Genomic DNA, 21,565 nt, shown 5'->3' on the forward strand with positions numbered 1-21,565 from the left:
GAGGAAGTATTGATGCATGAACTCTGTGAATCTCTCCAGCAACAAAACACAGGCTCGTACGCACAAGGCATTGTAAAACATGTCACAGCTACATGAAGGACATTTTTCTGGGAAGAGCTTGACAATCCAGCTTTTTATCACGGGGACAAGTTTTCAGGGCCAGCAGTCATGTTTGAGTCGTGTTTTTGAAGATTTTAACTTTGTGAATATTTCAGAGCCCCTGGTCCCAGCTCGCGCTTTTAATAGACCTCAGATTTGTTGTTCAGTTTGGAGAGGACTTTCTCATCGTTGCATAAGCCTGACTGCACAAGGAGGATACACACTTTCACAAATGTATACTTGCAAACTGTCTGACAAACACACATAAAGACACACACACACACAGAGAGGGAAAGGTACCTCCCCAAAGAAGCAGAAAGCATTTGGGTGAGCAGCCGCAGAAAGTTTTCTTTGCAAAGTGAGGTGTGTCATTTATAGACTTTGTAGTCCCCGGTGGTGGCGTTTGGTTTCTGATTGGCTAAAAGACTCGGAACAAGATGAGGGTTTAGAACAAGAGTTTTGAAATAAAGGCTCATTAAATCGTTTATACTGACGGATAAATAAGCTTGAGACATGAAACACTGTGCGGTCTCTGGGAAGATGGTCTGACTGAGTATTTATGGATCTCAATTAACGAGTCCCATGTGGAACCCACTCGAATATCAGTGTTTTTTAAAACAGACAGGTTTATTAGTTTGGAGACTATCACCAGTGACTTTGTGGTGCTTTTATTTCAGCCTATACTGCTTCCTATACTGCTGCCACAAGGCATAACAAAAGTTTACAAATATGTGCATTTAGTTGTAATTTAAGATTTCAGGGAAATTATTTAAAAAAGCTTGCTGCAATTTATATGAGATTAACTCTAGCCTCCCCAGCAGTCATTTAGATTTGTGTAGACTTGAAACAGCAGAACAAAGCTTGACTGGCTCTGTCCAGAGCTTACAGCCTGTTAACATCTTTAAAATGCTACATGCACTGTTCTCCCCATACAACCAGATATTGTTGTTTTTAAGCCTCAGTGTTTCTAGAGATAAAAAAAAAGTTCATAGTGTTAAGTTCATCTGTTCACACATGGCAATGAAATGCGTCTTTAAGTGTCTCCCATATTCACAAACACGTGTACGTTATTTCTGTTACTGAAGACCGAATGATGTTGTATTTACCCAGTTTTAAAGGTCTCTACATCTGTGTCCATCGATTTGTTAGTGTGTCTGTGTGTCCGTTGAGAGCAAGAGATGTAAAGAGAGAGAACGCGTGGAGTCAGGAGGGACTGAGTGAATCAATGTCCTGCGCTGCTCTGCTATTGAATAAGATTTAACCTATTCCCAAAAAAAAATTATGTGGCCACAAAGAAATAAGTGTGTGGGAGTGTAGAAATGAATTTGATTCTTTATGAAACTCGAGCAAGTCAGAGGATGTCAACTGAGTCGGTGCTCCTTCATATGGTGCCCAGGATGCACTTGCATTCACACTGCCAAAAGAATTTGGCCAGGACGCATTTAGGTGAGTTCAGACCTGCACTTAGTACTGAGCACCTGTTCTCTGATCAGTCAGGAGAGATGTTAATACCAGGTCTGAACGGGGTCAGCAGATCTTTAACTGGCAGACAGAGCGTAGAGATCGTCAGAGTGGTATCAGTCCTCTCATCCATCTCTCAGCAAATATGCAAATATTATCAAAGCTTTATTTTCCATTTTTACTTTCAAACTGAGCTCTTACTGCTCAAATATTTCCCATTCCTTGTAGGTTCCAAAGTCAGAAATCAGTTCAATAAAAAAAAAAAAAAATCCCCTCATTACACTTTTTTATGTCTTCTCTTTGACTTTCTTCATCTTCTTCTCCTTGAAATCTTTCTCTCCCTCTCTTCATCCGTATTTCTCCATCTCTTCCACAGGGTTACCTTCCTGCCAACGCGGAGAGGAGAGAGAGCGTCCTACAGAGGAAGAGACAAGAATACTTCGGCTTCATCCAGCAATACTATGACTCCCGCAACGACGAACACCATCAAGACACATACAGACAGGTACGTACGCATACAAGCACACACACAAACACATTCCTAGTACTTTTCACATGTGTGTTTTATCATTTCTTCAACATTTGACTTTTCATTTTAATAAACACTTCTCTGAATCCAAGAGCATGAAGGACAGAATGATCGACAGACGGCAAAGGATTCAATTTCCATTAAAACTTCTTGTCCCTATTGTGTTTCCTCAGCACGGACTTAGGACACAAAGCTTTGTATGTGTATGTTTGTATGTGTTCTGACAGGATTGGACCCTGCAGAAAGGATTACGAGAACTAGAACGAGAAATTGTGTTTTTTTTTCATGTCCTTTTCTTCCTCTCCCTCATGTTCTCATTGGACTTTTGTCTGTCTGTGTGTCTGTCTGTGTGTCTCTCATGGAGGAAGTGTGTTCACGGTCTTTTCACAGAGTCACCGCAACCCGCCTCGAGCTTCAGAGAGCTGCTTAAATGAGCACTTATATTTGGCTTTGAAAACAGTATCTGCGTTTACTCTCTCTCCCTCCCTCTCTCCCTCTCTCCCTCCCTCCCTCTCTCCCTCTCTCTCTCTCTCACTCTCTCTCCCACTCCTCCACATACTCTTTCTCTTTTTTAACACTTGACTACTTCCTATTCATTTCAGGCAGATAAGAAACATCAAAGTGAGCTGTCGATAGCAAAAACACACATTCCTCACACTCCGTCCAATTTCCCATTGATCTCCTCTTCGCTGTGGCAGAAAGCTGGCACACTTTGTTTTGAAGATTATTTGGATCACGTCTGGATGATTTTAATTTTTTGGGGTAAATTCTGCACAACCATCACTGTTTGGGTTGACAGGGATTTCTAGAGAATTTTTTCGTTATTTGTTTGTGTGATTATGTTCGTTTGTTCATATGTTTCTCTGGCGCTCTAATCCCACATGGCGGCGGATTTGTATGTACTCTGTCTTTACGTTTAAGTGTCTGTAGATGCATTTGCATACATATGTGTGTCTCATTCTCAGTTTGTAAACGTCTGTGTCAATATGGGTCCATCATCCACCCTGAGTCTCCATCTGTATCCACAGTCGATTTATTTTCTCTTTTCTGTCCATCTGTCTCTTTCATATATGTATGTTGTTGGTGATTTGCCAAAACAGCTTGTGTGTATGGGTGTGCACGGATTCATATGGATATCTCCATTGTGGAAGTCCCAGCTTGCACTGTAGTCCTTTTGAAGTCATGCTGCAGTCTCATTGCATCCCAAGAGAAAGTGCTTTTTTTTTAAATCTATCTGTGCTCTTTTTTTGAGCCATCAGAAGAAAAAGATTGGTCTGGTGCTGTGTGTTTTAAACGACAAATTTAGCTCCATTAAACAATGCATTTGACCACCACTGTAAAAAAAGACTCAATTTCCCTTTAAGAGTAAATATGCTCCTTCGCTTCTTTAAAACATCCGGAGGGAGCTGATCATTGGCCAAAACTGGTTTACATGCAGATTAGCATTGGGAGGAGAACCAAGGCACTTTACTGTTTACTCTTGTTTATCGTGAATCATACATCCACCCATAATTAACATAATACACATGCACACAGAGGAGAGTATGTATAGAAGCAGATGTCTCTATAGCCTCCCACTATCCAGAAATTAATTGCTATATATCCCAGATAGGGATATGGCGATCGAGGGACAGAGTTGTGGTATGATTGGTATCAACCAATCACAAGTCAGTCAACAACCTATTTTATGTACTATCACAATACTAACAAATGAAACAACAAAAATGAATTGCCTATAATTTATACTCCAGCCAGCAATATATTATATACAGTTTGTGCATGAAGGGACTTCTACACGTGTGTGTGTGTTTGTGTGTGTGTGTGTTTGTGTGTGTGAGTGAAAGTCTGTGTGAGTGTGTGTCTAACATCTCTCTCCCATGTTAGATCCACATAGACATTCCTAGGATGAGTCCTGAGTCTTTGGTGCTGCAGCCAAAGGTGACAGAGGTAAGGTGGACAGTGCGGACAGGTTCTGTGGACACAACTCGACCTACAGTCCTGTCAAGCCCCACACACCCTCACAAACAGTCCGCCGTCCAGTCTCGACTGTTTCAGCTGGCTTGGCTCCAGTCGCTGTCCTGCATCCGTCTGGCTCCCTTCTGACGAATCTGTCCTCCTGTTGTCCTGTTCATCCGCAGGGTGGACGCTCTGAAATGGTGCAAACGTGGTCTCTCCCTCACACACAAAACCACACATTGCAAACACCTTCTATCACAGAGACAGCTTGACATTCATAGACACATACGAGAGACCATGGCTGCTATCCATTTCAGATTCACCAAAACCCCCTGTTTGCCTTCAATCAAGGACACCAATCCACTAACTGTTGCGGTCTCTCTGTCTCTGTCACTGCCTGTAATGGCCAGATCTGTGCTAGCCTGCCCGTTGCTTCAGTGTTTGTCTTTTTTTTCTCCCTCTTTCTCTCTGCAGATTCACATTGACATACCGAGAACTAATCCTCTTATTCCTCTTTTCCAACAAGCTTCTGTCCAAGAGGTGAGACCACCCCCAATCCCCAAATCCCTCCTCTGCACACACACCACCTCACCTGGCAGGGTTTTCCCTCCTCTGCTTTCAGGCAGATGTATACTGGCATCAACCAGTGACTTGAATCAAAGTAATTGACGATACAAAAAAATCACCGGAGACACAGACAGAGTAAATGACAGTATGTGGTGTGTTAATGGTATCAGTGGCATGTCACATTAGTATAATCATACAACTGAAGGAAAATTGAAGATGTCCAATTATGTTTTTTGTAGTTCCCAGTCTGCTTCTGGAGTTTGAATCGGGAAAACCTTTGCTTCAGCACACTGCATGGTCTGGCATGCGTACACTTACAAACAGAAAGACAAACTAAGGCTACATCCATTCTACTAAAACAGTGTTAAAACTAAACTAAAACGATCTCTGTCAAATCGAGTGTTTTGGCTTCGTATCAGTTTTAATCCCCGTCAATACTAACACACCTGAAAACGCATATCATGGGACCACTCGCACATCGGAAGCATTTGTTAGTTGCAGAAAGAGCTGGGCTACACATGAGATTGCTCGAGCAATGGCTTGTGTCCTACGCATATTAACAGTTGTGTCATTGTAATATGCAGAATTTAACAGGGTAAGCAACGTTGCATTCTACAGTAGTAGCCAATGGCTAATGCCCGTTGTTTTCTTACGGAAGTGTGATAGGAGACCGAAAAAGTTTTCAAGTTTCCTATGTTTTCAAACTTAAACAGGGTCAGCAGTTTTCAAAGGTCCGTTTTCGAAGGAGAATGCAGTAGTGTGGATGTAGCTTTAGAACACATACAGAGGAATCCAATCATACCTGGAGTCTACACACGATCAGATCCACATAAACTTTCACTCTGCTTAGCACTCGTATCTCTTTGTTCTACTTTGTTTGTTCTACACAACAAAGCATGTCTTGTTACCGTTGGGTGCTGTGTTGCGGGGGATATAAGAACTAATTATCTGAAAGACCTTTTAAGCATTACGTTTGATGAAACAGGAACTATCAGTGGTATTTAGGGCACATTAAGAAAACACACAGCAAGGCAGACATTTCTAGAATCTGTATATATTCGCTCAGTTTAAGTTGCTTGGGAGAACAGAGTCGCTTAAATACTTGAAATGTAAATATGGTGTTTTATGTTCCAGCTGTAATAAGAATACTTTTGTGTAGGAAGTTGGCTCATCAGGCCTGAGGGACTATCAGGGCTCCTCTCCCGACACAGCTTAACAAGGAAATTAACTCGACGCCATTCATATCTATGGGGTTAAGCTGATCTTATTATTGCAGTGCTTCTGGGAGGTCCTGTCATACATAGAACCACTGGCCTGAGAAGCAGAGAACTGAAAACACCGATAGGAAAATCCCATAATGAGGTGCAGGCTAATGAGGTGGCCAATGCTCTGGACTGCTCTGTGTACACACCTACACATAGGTGTGTGAGAGAACACACACTCCTGAAAGCACACAGACACACACCGATATACAAATGCATGCATTATAAAAGGGAAATGAGGAGGCTTGCTGTGATCTGTGCACTAAGGCGCACACATGAACAGGCACATTAACTCATACCCTCAAACACAGTCCCACATGGCGCCCCAGGCAACACCACCTTCTATTGCCCCAGTCTCGCACTGGATGCAACTCGGGGCTGCGACCAGGGAGGTTAGGAGGGGGAAAAAATGATATCAGACAATGACGAGGCCGACTCTTGTATCTCATGTTCAGTATGTACGACTACACTGTAGTGTACAGTGTTTTGCCTGTCACCTCATTTTCCCCTCTCCCAGAACCAACATCTCTCTCCCTCTCTGTCCCCACACACCAGCTCTCCCTCCCTCTTTGTTTTTCCAATGAAAGCCACCGGTGAGCTTTGAAATATTCAAGCAGCGTGCTCCTCATATATTTTGGTATGCAACAGACTCCAAAGACCCCCTTTTTTATATGGTTTTGCTGCGGCGCCACCTGAAAATCACCTCTGCTTCATTTCATTAACTTGTTTGTCTCTGCCAACCTCCCCTCTCCCTCTGCCCCCTCCCTCCCACGGGGCTCGCTTAGATTTTGTGTAGATGGAAGGCGACGAAACAACCTGTTCCATTTTTGGGTAGAAAGGGATATTTCCTAAGTGCTATCCAAGTGTTTTGAGTTTTTCTTGTTGTGGAGAACAATACAGTCTTGACAGGATATTGATAATCAGCAATTACAATGTTCCCGACGTGGAAAGAAAGCGTACACTTCTGCCTCCGAATCCTGACCATAGGCAGAAAGGAAGGAGGAAGAACAAATAACATTTCCTTTTTTCATTTCAATCATTAAAGTGATGCATTTGGAATGACCGGGTGCATCGTGGCAGAAAGAAAGTGTGTAGTGGTTGTTGTTTCATTTGTTGGACATTTAATGATTTGAGAGTGGGCTTACATTTTAAATCTCTGGCCCTTCTTTTAGTCTGAAGACTTTTAGACTTGACAACACCTCTTGTATCTGTCTACCTCTTGAGATTACCCTTATTATTGGAGTATTGGTGGTGTGGAACTAATGGGATGAGCCATAGCGCCTTGACACAGGAAACATGGGAAAACAGATTCCTTGTCTAAGAGATTATGACAAGAATCTGAAATTAAAATCAGGCGAACATAATTTGCAAGAATCTGTTTTGCTGTCCTTGGAGGACAGATGCCCTGTCCACACATTTGTGGATATTAAAAAAAAGTCTTTGGGCCTTTTGTCTTCACAATATTTGTAAAGATGCCGTCCAAAGTGCAGATTTACAGCATCACTGTTTCTGTGTTTGCATGTGCTCATTTAAAACAGCATTTAGGACACAGTGACATCACAGTTACTTCGCTCATGCCCACTATTGCTTGGTGTTTATCATAACAATTGCAGAAAACAACCGGCATTAGCCTTGGCTGCCAGTGTAGAAAGCAATATAGATTATCAATTACTAGCGTTGCTAACCCTTGTTGTCTTTGCTAGCAGCTATTGTGCAGTGGAATTCTGTATTTTACAATGATACAACTGCTAACACGAGTAAGAGACAAGCTGTTATTGAAGCATGCACATGCCCAGTGTACGTGAGTGGTCACTTGATTCGCGTTAGTATGGACGGGGCTTAAAACTGACACGCAGTCAAAATGCACGTGTGGTCAGAGATTGTTTTAGTTTGAAATCGCCATTTTCAAATAATGACGTAGTAGTATGGATGTAGCCTCAGCTCACTGAGCATGCTCAATATGTTCACTGATATTTGATAAATTGTTGATGTAGACTTTCACCTGTTTTTATGTTCTTGTCTAGACTGTGATATTTAGTAAAACAAAGGTTGTTTAATAAACAGAGGTGAAAATAATCCATAAAAAAACCCATCTGCTGTAGTGAAGACTAGGCTTGACTGAACTCAAATCTGAAGTTTCCCTATACCTTTGTTTTTAGTCTTTCACAGACAAACGTCACTACACACAAGAACACTGCGGGGGGTTTCTTTGCCCATACCAAAGTGGATGTGGGCAGCATGTGTACGTGCACAGATTCACTCAAAGTTGTTCTGTGTGTTGGCGCCAAATGTGAAATATGTATGTCAGCGTTTGAGGTTGCATGAAAAGAAAGTCCCATTACTCCCCCCATGCTAGCACCAGCACCTCTCTTTGTTTGATGGATGGGGCTTTGATAAGGGATGAGGAGGTGTGGGGTGTCGAGGCAGGTGAAGGTGTTTGGAGGAGAGAGTGCAGTGAGAAGCAAGAGAGAGTTGCATCTTACCAATCAAGCTGTCTTAACAAATAAAAATGAGAGACTTGGCGCGCGCAGCTTCCAAAGAACGACATTGTTGTGCTTGTGAATAAAACAATGAGCTATGAGGTTATTTGGAAAGTGACAGAAACACAACATATCCCCAAAAAATAAGAGAGCGCTTGATGGGTGTGGCACAGCAAGGTGAGAGAGAGAGTGTGTGTGTGTCTGTGTATTTTGGGGGAAAGCATATGCACCAGAAAAACAAGCTAAACATCAAGTGTCCTTTAATTCACTGGGGCTGACAGCATTAAACAGCCACCCATAACCAAGATGGAAGTGTTTGCCTTGCAAAAAAATATTGAGAGCGAGAGTTCCAGCATGAACAAAATCTCCCCTTCTGTTCCCGAGTTATGGTGCAAAATAACGGCCAGCAGTCTCCATTAGATTAGCCAAGTTTAAAAGTATAAAAACTTGTGTTTAAAAAAGGTATTTGCAAAATTAAATATCAGTCATATCGTACGTAAGTAAGTCTTTCTGATGCTTTGTTTGTCATTAAGAAACAGTCTCGAAGTGCAGAGCTGTTGTGCCATTCAGCTTTCTTCTAAAGAAGTAAAGGTTAAATTTTTATAGAATATACATATACCTATTTTTAACACTACATAACATGAAGACTAGTTTCTCTCCCTCTATCTTACTTACTCTTTGTTAGCACATTGCTACGCTTTTTATACCATGTTACAGCCGCCAACAGGCATTCTGTGGACTGTCTACTCATGGAACAACTGCTCTATAGCACTCTTAGTGGTCAAAATCTCAAAAGGATGCCTTTAATGTTACGTACATCCAAAGACAAAGGAGATGATGATAATTCAAATTCAGTGTCTGAATTTGCATTTAATCCACATTAGTTTATAACAAATAAATATCAACTTAAAAATTGATTTCTACATCTGTAGTCGTACAGCCAGACTCCCACAGCAAGTAAGGTGCTTCAGTTCAGCTGCTTTCTTCTAAATTAGCATGGCATGCCTCAATTTCTGCTTTCCACACATCTCACACTTTCAGAAATATACGCTCTTATGATTATAACCTGTAATTCCAATTGCCTAAGTTTGAGCTCTAGAGTTATAATTTATTCTTTTTTTTTTAGAGAATTTCACATTCACTGAAAGAGTTCAGTGAATGTGAAAGTTTTGCTTCATCATCAACGATCATTTGTTTGAGGAAAGATTAGGCAGGAACTTATGACAAAGAACTTGCCAGATGGTTATTTGTTAAAATAGATTTTTTTTTACTCAATGTTCTCTACTTTAGATTCTCTACAAAATAGAGATGCATTGCTCATCTATTTCGTAGCTTTCTAAATTGACTTATTGTCTGTGTAATGTAAATGTATGTGTTTTTCATTAACTAATGTTTTGACTCTTTCTCTCTGTGCGTGTGTGTAAGATTTTCGAGCGGATCCTGTTTATTTGGGCGATCCGGCACCCCGCCAGTGGCTACGTGCAAGGAATCAACGACCTAGTCACGCCGTTCTTCGTGGTCTACGTCTTCGAATACATCGGTGAGTGCCATCTCTCTCTCTCTTTCTCTCTCCCTCTCTCTTTTTTCCATTTTCTCTTTTCTAGTCTTTTGTGTGATCTGAAGTGAGGATCATTTTTTGTATTTCTTTTGCCGGCCCTCAATTGAAAATGCTGCGGTTCTCAGTGCAGGGTGGCGCCTTTTATTGCTGGCAAGACTTAGGATTTACATACTGGTTCACCACCACAGGTCACAGGGAATCAACCATTGGACCTTTGAGACAGTTTCATTATTCACAACTTTTTGGCAAATGAACTCCACCTACAGCTCTGTACCCTCTGTTCCTGTCTTTTCAGTTTTTTAGCTTTGTAGACTCTTTTCTTCCAGCAACATTATCTTTGCCTCTTTTCTCTTTTCAAACTTGCTGTCCTATCAATTTTATGAAAATGCCCATAAAAAAAAACTACCTCAAAGTTCCTTGTTAATCCTGTGGATGGCAGGAGGAAAAGTAACAACAGTTTTAATAAGTAAAACTGATGCCCAGTTACTTGGTGACAAACCTAGAGTCCAATAGGTGGCAGTAATGCACCCCTACACGATGATCAGATATACATGGATGCGAAATGAATATCATGTGTCAAACCATGCTGTGGATTTGATTCACCACAGGAAGCGAATGTTAAATGTGCCTCCTCCCTCGCACAGATTGGGAGTGAACGGTAAGCTGGTACATCAGCTAACTGCTACATTCACGTTATGTGTGACTGCCCTTAAAACTCAAAGAACTAATGTTATTGACCAATGGGGTTCTCTGAACAAATCCTGCCTCAGGCTCGACGCCGAATACTTAAAATGCCGAAATCCCTTTTGCTCTCCGAAAGGGAGAGCATGCATAATGAAACAGCGTTTGTGTCTCTTAGCGGCAGAGTCAAGGGATTGTAGTTGTTGACTTGTGTTTTTGCAAGAAGAATATCCATGTGAATATCCTGCAGGTGTGCAACCCTCATTGTAAAAGTGGACACACTGATTTGTGGATGTGCATGTTTTATCAATGAATTTGTTACGGGTGTGTGAATGTGCTTTGCACTATATTTGCTGCAGCAACTGTAGCAAAAAAGGTTAAACTGTATAACTTTGATCTAAAAGTTATACGAGAGAGAGAGAGAGAGTGCGCCATGTGTAGTCTCAAGCGTCCCAGTTCATGTACATCACTGTTCTCTCTAGAGTCTCCCCCTGCTGTGTGTGTTTAGGATGTGCCACATCTACGCAGATGATTGCTTGTTTTACTTCCACAATTCATGCTTGTGACAGTATACCCACATCTGTTAGCAGCTGGAGGAGAAATGAAGACAGTCTGTCTTTCAAGGGTGATTTTAATTGTCAGAACAGACGAGCTACTCAAACATGTCTTCGTTAAACCATCATCCATCCAGAAGGTTGACAGAAAAGACAATAGTGACATGCAGTCATGATCTGAGTTATGTGTCAGTCATCATAATATACTGTATGGATTATTTGTATCCATTTTTTTGAACCACATTAATAATTCTATTTTTGTACATCAGATACACAAAAAAGTCTAGAGCATTAAAATAGGCAGAAGAAAATATATTTAATCAAACCTCCATATTTTTCACAATCTGCATATTTTTTTCCTAGTTTTTGTGAGTTTTTGTGAGTTTTCTCCAGCACTAAGAAAACAGTTTGTTGTTTTTAATCAGTGTTTTTGCAGACAGTTCATGGGAAATGTAAGAAGTCAATGCCTCTGCATGCCTTCTTTGTGTGAAGAGTTTTTCTATACATATTCTCTGCTTATTTAGCTTTTTGTGCGATGCTTTGGTCCAAAAAAGCTTTACGAAACCACAATGCTCTGAACAGCACCTTATCTAGTTCGGACCGATTGTAGTCGCAGAGACACAATTAGGATCCACATGTTTTAGATGCTGGGAAGAATGCGAGAGGTTTGTCTCGGACTCTCCAGTGCTTCTATTTACTGCTGTTTGGAACACAACACCTGAGTAAAGCTCAGAGAAAATGAGGGCCTGTTTTTTCAAAGCATTTTTTTCTGCTTCTACTTTGTTTTACTTCACAACAACACCACAGACTAAAGTGCAGCCTCCAAAATTCAATCAACACCTCAGCATAACGGTTTCAAGCAAACCACAACACAAACCATACCCTTCAGAGTTGTGTTTGTCTCTGCTGTGTTTCATTAGACAATATTATATTTAGCCAGCTGGAAAGTTGGTGTATATTCTAAAAGAAGATTCTTCATCAACTTGAAACCATCAACATCTTCTACATAACAGTGACTGCTATTAAATCCATTATGATCCTACAAACTTAACTTACAAAACCCGTTAAGATGTCTCAAAACATTTCCACAGTAAATTTAAGAAACAACTTCAAACAAAAAGGAGTTTGGAATGATTTAGAAACGAAATGATTAGTTAATGTCATGGTATATTACTTGGGATTATGTGCCAGTCTGTATTTTGTCGTATTTCCTATTTTGGTTACACGAAACCACATCAGAGGACAGCGTGTTTAGCTCTGGAAAATGATGTGTAACGGTTCTTTTCTTAATCTTTAGTTATGATTCATTTGCTAAATTGAAAATACAAACAGTAGATTGCATAGATAAATTTCTTGTCGTGTGAAGTGTATTATTAGGATGATACATCATCAAGAAAGTGTTTACGTGTCTCTGAGCCCTCGTGACAAGTTGTGTGATCGACTGATATAAAGCAGTGACTCTTTTTTTCATTTATCCTCTCTCGTCTTTCACCTTCTCATCGTTACATATCTCCCGTGTCGTGTTTCGTTTGCCATTTCTCTCACCCCTCCCTCGTCCTACTCCTTTCTTTATCCATCCCTACCTCTGTCTGCATTTGTTTCTCCTCTCTCTTTGCCGTTCTCTGTGGGTGAGTCGGGCTTAGTGTCAGATCATCAAAGCATCGCCCCGCGCTTTGTTCCCCTGCATCTCCATGTGCTGATGAGCCTTGAACAACATACACAGCCAACAAACCTTCAAACGTGCCTGGCTGGCGTCTTACATGATGATGTGATGAGCCGCATTGTTGTTGTTGTTGTCTCTTGTTTTCTGGTATGGAGTGAGCTTTGGCTCTTTCATGAGGTGGGCCTAATTCTGCTCCTTTTTGGAGGGGCAGAAAGTTTGAGATATACCACGTCATGCTCTTGTGCTCTTTTGCTCTGACTTCTTGTCTTTTATTTTTGCATTCTGTTTTTCTTTTTTCGTTTACGGTGCATCCCAGCCCTTCCTCTCTCTTTCCCTCCCTCCTTTGCGAGCTCAGGAGCGGCCCACATCTTGTCCTGCTATCGACAATGTTAAATCTAATTTAAAAAACAACCTTTTTAATCTTGCATGTAATTCAGCCTGATTCTGTCTCATGATTCTGCTAATGTCTTATCTCATTGACTTTTATCTTTTAATCCATTTCCCAATTGCGCTGTTTTCACTTTCTTTTATCCATACTTGTGTTGTTTTTCTTTTGCCATGATTGTCAAACACTTTTTCTCAACTTCTGTTGTTTATAATAGGTTATATAAATACAGGAAATATGACTTGACAAGACATGTTGAAAACAGGAAGTTTAATCTCTTAATATCTGAATTAATTTTTTGAATGACGATGATTAAGATAATCAACTGAGGCCCGAGATACAAATTCAATTTTCAATTCAACCTATTGCCAGAAAGTATGACTTAAGTTTTATCTGGTAACATCAATTGGGCAACATCTCACAATTGTTTCTATACAGTTACATTTCGAGCAACATTGTGAAAATGTAAACTGCGTAGAAGACCTTCAAACGTACAAGGGATATTCAACATCTTGTCCTTTATTAAAAAAAAAAATGACCTCCTTCCTGCACTTTTGCCATGTTTATTGTTGTCAGAAACTCGACTCTGCGCTGCCCGCTAGTGGTTGTATTGCTCAACAACCAAGCCAACATAAAATAAGCATGGAAGTGTGTAGGCAGTCACAGTTACATAGTTTGGAATAAATGATCCTCAGTGTAATCAGGTTAGGTGGATCGCTCACCAGCATGGATCCTATTTTAGTTGAATGGTGATATTTCTTTGTCCAGATTTGACTGGTAAAGTTATATTTACATTACAGAAGCACACATTCACCTCAATATTTATTGCCGCCGCCTTTATTTCTATCCAGGTGGCACAGTTCTCTAAGGGCATTTACTTCATTCACTGACTCCTCTATCTGCTCTGCAAGCACACCGTAACTTAGTTTTCCTTTTCACTCACACTAATGCAGGTGTTCAGATTTGATTTTCTAACCCCTTGACCCAAATTCCTGCTTGTTAAGACAAAGTGGTTTAAAGTCCTGAGCGAGTTTGAGTGACAGCCGGTATCTAAGGATGTGAGCAGGGGAATCTGATTAAGACTTTGACCTGTTTTGCAGCTGTTTACTTCTCCTGAACAAGTCTTTTCAGTCACTTTATTCTCTCGCTCAGATTTTCTTTCTTTTTTTCTGAGTCATATAACATCCTTCGCGTGGCACTGCGGTGCTTGTTCATCTTGCATACTCTCTACACTTCACCTTTCGATCATGCAACGTGGAATGATGGCTCGACCTCTTAACCACTCCATCTTCACAGACGCCAGATTCCATTAATGCCTGCCTGTTAATCCAAATTGAAAAACTCCAATTGGTAGATTATTGATAAACTCGTCTGGGGCCTTGGAGGGAGAAATACCTCTAAAGTGGTTGTGTATCCACTTGGACTGTTAAGCAATCTAGCAGGCCCCCCTCTTGTCAAAGAGAAATTGATTCAGAGAGTCAAACGTTTTTTTTTTGTTCCTCAACTTTGGGGCATGGCTCCGCTTCTGTCTTCTTCCTATCTTCCATAGCAGAGAGCCTCTCCCAGTAGCCGACTATAAAAGTCCTCTAATTAAGGCCAGGATTGGCCGTGACGGGCCGGAGAGCGGGCCGGTCCTCCTTTTATGTTGGTTACAGCCTTTGATTAGCGAGTGGATCCATAATGTAATCTGCATGCCAATGTCTGAGTATGGATCCACTCTGGAAAAAAAAGATGATGACAAGCAGGCAAGTAAGAGAAAGAGAGCAGGCAGTGAATCTGAAAATCCGAGGCGGTAAGGGTTTGACAACCGTGAATGAAAAAGATGCAGAACCGGAATGGAGACAAAGTAGTAGAAAATAACAGCAGCCAGAGGATCTGTTGGCAGGCTTAAGAGTAAAAAAGAGTGAGGGCATGGCGAATGACAAAGAAGTGACAAACAACAGAACAAACAAACAAGATTTTTTAAAAAAAAGGGGGAAATGACCGACTTAGAAAGTGCCCTGATGCTTTCAGGAAGCAGCAGAGCAAGGCAGCTCCCTCTCACATCAACCAGGAAAGAATGGCCTGCTCCACCCTTTCACCATCCTCCAGTTTGAAGCTGAACTTGTCAGAACAGGCAGGAAGTGGCGAGCAGCAGTTTCTCTGTTGCTAGGATTTCACCAGGAATTCAACAGTTAGATCCGGACTGTGATGGTTGTGACCATGTGTGAACCCAGGGATTCTAATGTATAGAAATGATTTGTCTGATTAAAAACCCAACTATGAGCTTCACATATATGATGGTTCCAAATTGTGTCTTCAGCTTTGCCACAGTAAAGTTTTTTTCCTTTTTGTAAGTGAAAAAATAGGTCAGAATTAGGTCTATGAAAGTTAAAGAAATCAGTTATTTATGGTACTAACATAATCTTTATAGTCAGAACCTGACAAACATCGGAACATTTGAAATATCAGACATAAAACGCTCTGATAAAACCTTGCGCAATTAATCTATAACCTTACTTTTCCTTGGGATTGGCTTGTGATTATTTTCTGTGCACTCTATCTAATAATGGAAATAAATCCTATCAAACATTTATGAATCATTAGTGATATGTCTGTGGAGGAAAATCATACCGCAGTAATTGCTGTTATTCTCTTGTTGCTCAGCCTTTTTCCAAATGTAAATTAAAGAGAAGATGCAAAAATCTATATTTTTATTATAATAATGGAGTAAATTACTGTGTGTAACGTGAAAGATGTCACATTTATGACCCAACATAGAAATATCCCCATTTTTGCAGTTTACCTCAGCAGTGTAGAGCTTTTAGCATCGTTCAGCTTATTAGCTGGTTTTTGGGGACTCAATTTCTGTAACATCCCTGCTCTTTTAAGCCATGTTTCAGCAGACAGCTCTTTTCATTAAAAACACTTCAGTTACCCACGGTACAGCACCAAATGGTAGACGGACAAAAGTTTTCAACGACCTGGTGAATATTGCTGAGCATTCAGCCACTAAAGAACCAGATGTTTTTTTTTGTGAGGTAATGGAGAATAAAGCCAGACAAATGCATGTTGTGAACATTAGTCCTCAGCGAATGGCTATAAATACGACTCTAAAGAGACGTTAAACCTGCTCTGTTTGTGCCACATATGTAAATCAGCAAGCTCACAAGTAAACAGTGTCGGCTACAAAGGTGACATTGTGTTGTGTTGAAAACGTAAGGTTTACCGATGACCTACAGCATATAAAGGTCACAGTTAATTAATTGAGCAGTTTAGCACAGTTTTCATTTCACTAACAAAGTTTGAGGCTTCACATTTATGGCTGCTGACATACTGCAGCAGCTTGTATGAGCTGTCTATACTTGCTAGTCAAACACTGTCTGTATTTTTTTCAAAATATTTTTACATATTTATTCTCCGAGAGAAAATGTATCCTTGTTCTTAAAAGTCCTGATGCACTTTCTACCATTTCGCAGACACGTGTTGTCATGCTTGTAGAAATGGGATAATGCGTTTGGTGAGCGGGGGGGCCCTTGAGGAAGCAAGGATGGGGACAAATCTGAAATGTTCTAGGTTAAGTATGTTTTTAAAATTTTAATTCATTTCATTGCAACAGAAGTGGAGGCTCATCTTCAAACGGCAATGCGATTTAGCAAAGAAAGGGGTTTGAAGAAGGAGAATCCTCAGCCAGTTCCACAACTCCACTTACACCACTTAGTGAGGGGCAAGCAGAGGTAAAGGGGCAAATAAGGTGTCCAGGCAACCAGAGTCATCAGTGAAATCAGGAAGTTTGTGGTGATGTGTGGTTGTGCTTGTTAGGAGAGACGGAGCAAGAGGAGCACTATGCCTGTGCGTTTGAGGTCCTGATACTACTGTGGAAGATGTCTGTGTGTGTGTGTGTTGTCGCCGACTCGCAGGCCTTTTTAAAACACGAAGACATCTCGGATCCCTAGACACACTCTTTTTTTTTCTCAGAAAGCTACTTTCAGCTTTCGCAAATGCAGAAAATGTGTACTTCCTCTCGCAACATGCTCGCAACATCACTTATGCAGAGCAACTGGTGTCTGCTGAGGGCACATTTGTAAATTATACACACGCAACTTTTTACTCGGCTTTAGTAAGATCAGCTTGACACCTGTTTTTTTTTTTCATTGAAATTTTACATAGTTTAAAAGAAATATCACATTTGCTGCACAGCAACAAAAAAAATGCCATATTGGTACCAATTGGAGAAAATAGGAGAAAGGAGAGATTAACTCACCACATGTTGTATTTAAGAGCTAACTGCAGCCAAACAAAGGTTATTGACACTGTAGACAGTGTGTGTAGATCTGTCTTCAGTTTTGCTTCACCGGTGTATTTCTAAATAAAAAGAGAAGCCTCACGTTGCCAACATTTCTTCTTTTAGTCGCTGTAGTTGTTTAACTTTAATTGACTGTGATTCTTTCAGAACACGCAGATGCTGGATATCGTTTTGTTCAGCTGCTTTTTTAACCACACACCAGGGACTGTTTTACCACATTAGGGCTACAGATTGAAGATTGGGCAGTAACAAATTGTTGTCTGTGTCTCAGTGATTTCATTGCTTTTTAATACACGTTTATTTGGTTATTCGTGCATGAATAAAAGGAAGCAGGTGTTTGTATCTTTTTGTGGTTTATTTCAGGCGTATTATACACTTTTGAGAATATCTTAAAAAATACATTCACAGTAATACTTTATTGTAACTCTCTAAAGGTATACATGATTTGAACTTTTCTCTCAACTCCCTTTTTCTTTCTCTTTTTGTTTTACTTTTCTTTCATGTACATTCAACACTTCATTTGCTCTACCAGGTGAAAAGTATCTTTCTTAAAGCTTGTAGTTATCTTCTCAACCTTTCTGAACATGTTTGTCAGGGTAAGTGTGCGTGTGTATGTGTGTGAGCACGTATCCAATCAGGCTACCTCAGTGAAACAACTTAATTATGACCTTTTGTACAACTAGCAGGTGGTAGAAATGTGTTAAATATTCCTCTCTTACCCAAATGTATCAAATAACAGCTCGGAGCATCTCATTCTCTACCTGGTGGCTGGCTGCAGTATAGGTCATAAACTCTGCCTCCTCCATGTTAGTGGAAGGGACATGAACCAAACTAAAAAGTCAAATCCATTTTTCCAAAAGATGGTTTCTGTCAGTTTAGATAGTTCCTATCACACTGATTGCTCAAGTGTTAATGTTTCCTGTAAGTTTGTTTAAAAAAAAAAAAAGAAGAAGATATTTAACATCATTATTGACAGTTCATGCTGATTTAGGATTAGTTTACTAGTGTAGCGGTGGGGCCTTGCTATCACGGCTTGATCCCTACTGCACAGGTGTTTGCTCCAAATGCGCAAGATGGCAGCGTTCGTATTATGGATATATTGCATTTAATTCTGGATAGTGGGAGAAAGAGCAGACACGTTGTCCCCATTTATATACAATCCATTAAACGTGCAGACTCTCTCTGAGTATCATTTTGATAGTGTGTATCTGTATGATCCATTCTACACAATACTAGTGGCTAGTTTCTCCCCACCTGCAAAGGAAGCCAGCTTTCTCTAATACTAGAACAGGGACTGACTGTGATGGACAACCTAAATGCTGGTAATGTACCACAAGGAGGCAGTTGAAGAACCTATATAACTATATAGTGTACAACCATTTAGTACAGAGCCTTAGAAGAGAGTGAGAGAACTGCTGAAACAGAAATGTGTCTTTAAAATGCCAGTGTGGAGAATGGACCACTTTAACATGTATGGAGACACACAGCCTCTGCATTGTCATTGTGTGTGTGTTTGTGTGTGTGTGTGGAGGGGGGGGCAGAGCATTACAGATGGCTGGTGGAAGAGCTAGGTGAAGCACCCAGGGACTGAGCAGGGAAGATGGAAGTAAACTGTCAGTCAGCTGTGATGAAATGCCTGCAGCAGAGTAACACTACACAACACACACACACAGAGGACCCAGACTGGTGAGGTGAGCTGCCCCAAACACACACACACTCATACAAAGAACATGGACTGAAGCTGATATCTCGTGTGTAACAAGAAGAGTCTGAACTGACTTGATGAAAACAGAAGCTTACATCCAACTGACACTGGAATCTGTGTATATTCTCTTCTGAGACTTAAACTGGAGCGTCATCAGCTGTTAAATCAATAATCTGCCTGAATCCATCAGTTCAGTTTATATTCTTTAATAGGCTGCAGTTTGGTTTTATGTTCGGTACGTCTGCTTCACTCTGAGCAGTTGTGGCCCTTTCAGCGTGATACTGTGTCTTATCCTCACTTTTCCTTTTGTCTCCTCCAAATTCTCCATCATATCTCTCTCCTCTGTTGTTTGTCCACTGGCACAGAGCTTTAGTCGTAGCACAGCGTGCTCTTCCATGCTGTGCTCGTTTGTATTTCATTTGGGATTAAAGTGTCTCTGCCTTTTCTTTTTGTATTTTTGTTTTTGTCCTCTACTCGCCTCTCCTCTCCTCCTCTAGTCTCCTCTTCCGTATCCATTTCCCTCGGCTCGTTTGTCCGTCTATAGATTGAGAAGTCTGTGGAGTGGATCTTGGCCAGTAGGCGGTTAACTAATATCGGCGTCTTTCTCCCCATGGTCTGGCCACTGTTGGTTGAGCCTTCTATTCTGAGTCTCCCTCTGATTAACGGCTGTTATTAGCTCTAATGAGCTGCTTAGTGGTTGCCTGAGCACAGCTGCTGACATCCAGCAGGAACACTGTCCTTTCTACTTTGTTCTTTATCTACTTTTGCTTTCTCTAATTTCTCCTGCTTTAATCACTGGGCGAGATTATTGACTCGATGTAGGCATCCTTTAGGCTGACAGTTGGAGATTCATTCTTCTGTCTTCTGTGGCGTTGCCTCTTTTTCTCCTTCTCCTTGCTTGAGCTTTGTCTCAGTCTCCACTTCTCTATTTGGTTTAGAACCAAGTCACCATGTTTCTGGGTTTAAGTAATAGCGTTTGGACACACAGAAATTGAATGAGCCATTTGGTTTTGACCCTCACTCTTTCTCTCCTCCTTTCTCTCTATAAACCTCTGTTCATCTCTCTGATATGTTATTTTCTTAAAGATCTTTGATGGTTGCCACTTTACGTTTATTTTTTTACTTATTCCTCCTTAAAACACTACAGGCAGTATCCTCACAGCTCTAGTTTAATGCACCTTTATTGATTCAGTTGTGTATTCACTCTCGTACATGTTCAGGCCACTGGGTTTCCATTGTATACAAGGACGTATATGAGGATTTGGATTGTATTCCTTAAATACAGCGTTTCTCTGGGGTCTTACAAAGTCATTTATATGTTAAAATATTATCATCTCCGTTGCTTTAAAAAAAAAAATATATATATTTTAAAGATATGGTATCCAGCAGCTTTTCAAGTGTTCTTTTTTTCTGTCTTTGTTAGAAAGAGTTAGTTCAAAACTTATAGAGCTGTCCTGAACACCATATTTGTGGCTATAAATCAGCAGAATGAATTACCACTCATAATTCTACTTCTTCAGTTGGTGGCTTGGAGAATTTACCAGTTCCCTTTGACATATCTGACACTCAACTTTTTGGGGTTATGAGTTATTCCCTTTGTCAACATCTTGCTAGCGGAGTTGTGAAACTGTCATGAGCTCTCACATGTCAGTGCTCCAGTGTCAGTGCTGCACTGTGACGCACAAGACCATCCTTAAGATTCAAATGTCCTTGCTTTAGAATACATTTTTTAATATTGATGCATATTGAATATTGTAGAGACAGTATTTCTTATTTCATGGATGGATGTACTCAGTTCAAGTTACAATTCATTAAAAATAAACTACATTTGTATAGCAATAACAATATTGTAGATTCTGCACATCAACGCTTTCACATAAGTCTGTAATGACGCAAAGGCACGTTTTTTTAAATTGAAGGCTTTTTCCTCCCTTCCCTCTATCTCTCTTTATTTTGCGAATATTTGAACAAGTGTGAAGGTTGTTTATGACAAAACAAAGCCCAACCAAACCCAGAGGTGAGGGAACGTGAGAAAGTATTTATTAGCCTGTTTAAAATCAAAGTGATTCCACAAAATCTAAATACGTGACAGAGAGCAGGATACAAGTGTGGTAATTGCTTTCACTCACACAAGAAATGTTGAGCGGGTAGAGGCAGAAAATGTTATTACAAAAAGGTAATGTGCTGTTTAATGGTAAATTCTCCTGACTAGCCCCCTCACAATGTGCTTCATTTGTTGTTCTGTAAATTCTTGTGAGGGTCTCATGTTTTGGCTCATTGTGTAGAAATGACCAGTGAAATCACACATACCATTGTCAGTGCTTGACAATAGGGTATAAAAATCAATAGTTGTGCTTTCATCTGCATCTGACCTGATCTT

At 40.5% G+C, this 21,565-nt stretch overlaps 1 protein-coding gene across 2 annotated transcripts in view; it reads left to right on the plus strand.

Annotated features, from left to right (window-relative positions):
• The window catches only part of tbc1d22a (TBC1 domain family, member 22a), a 124,312-nt gene that overhangs the window by 32,204 nt on the left and 70,543 nt on the right, over positions 1–21,565 (plus strand). The window contains exons 7-9 of one of the 2 annotated variants that reach the window (XM_035147124.2): positions 1,937–2,065; positions 3,974–4,036; positions 9,780–9,894. In XM_035147124.2, the coding sequence (XP_035003015.2) occupies positions 1,937–2,065; positions 3,974–4,036; positions 9,780–9,894 (307 nt within the window). Of the gene's footprint in view, positions 1–1,936; positions 2,066–3,973; positions 4,037–4,519; positions 4,586–9,779; positions 9,895–21,565 lie in introns of both variants that reach the window. The other variant, XM_035147123.2, reaches the window with a different exon arrangement.

This window comes from Hippoglossus stenolepis, chromosome 22, assembly GCF_022539355.2.
Source record: "Hippoglossus stenolepis isolate QCI-W04-F060 chromosome 22, HSTE1.2, whole genome shotgun sequence".
Classification (NCBI taxonomy): domain Eukaryota; kingdom Metazoa; phylum Chordata; class Actinopteri; order Pleuronectiformes; family Pleuronectidae; genus Hippoglossus; species Hippoglossus stenolepis.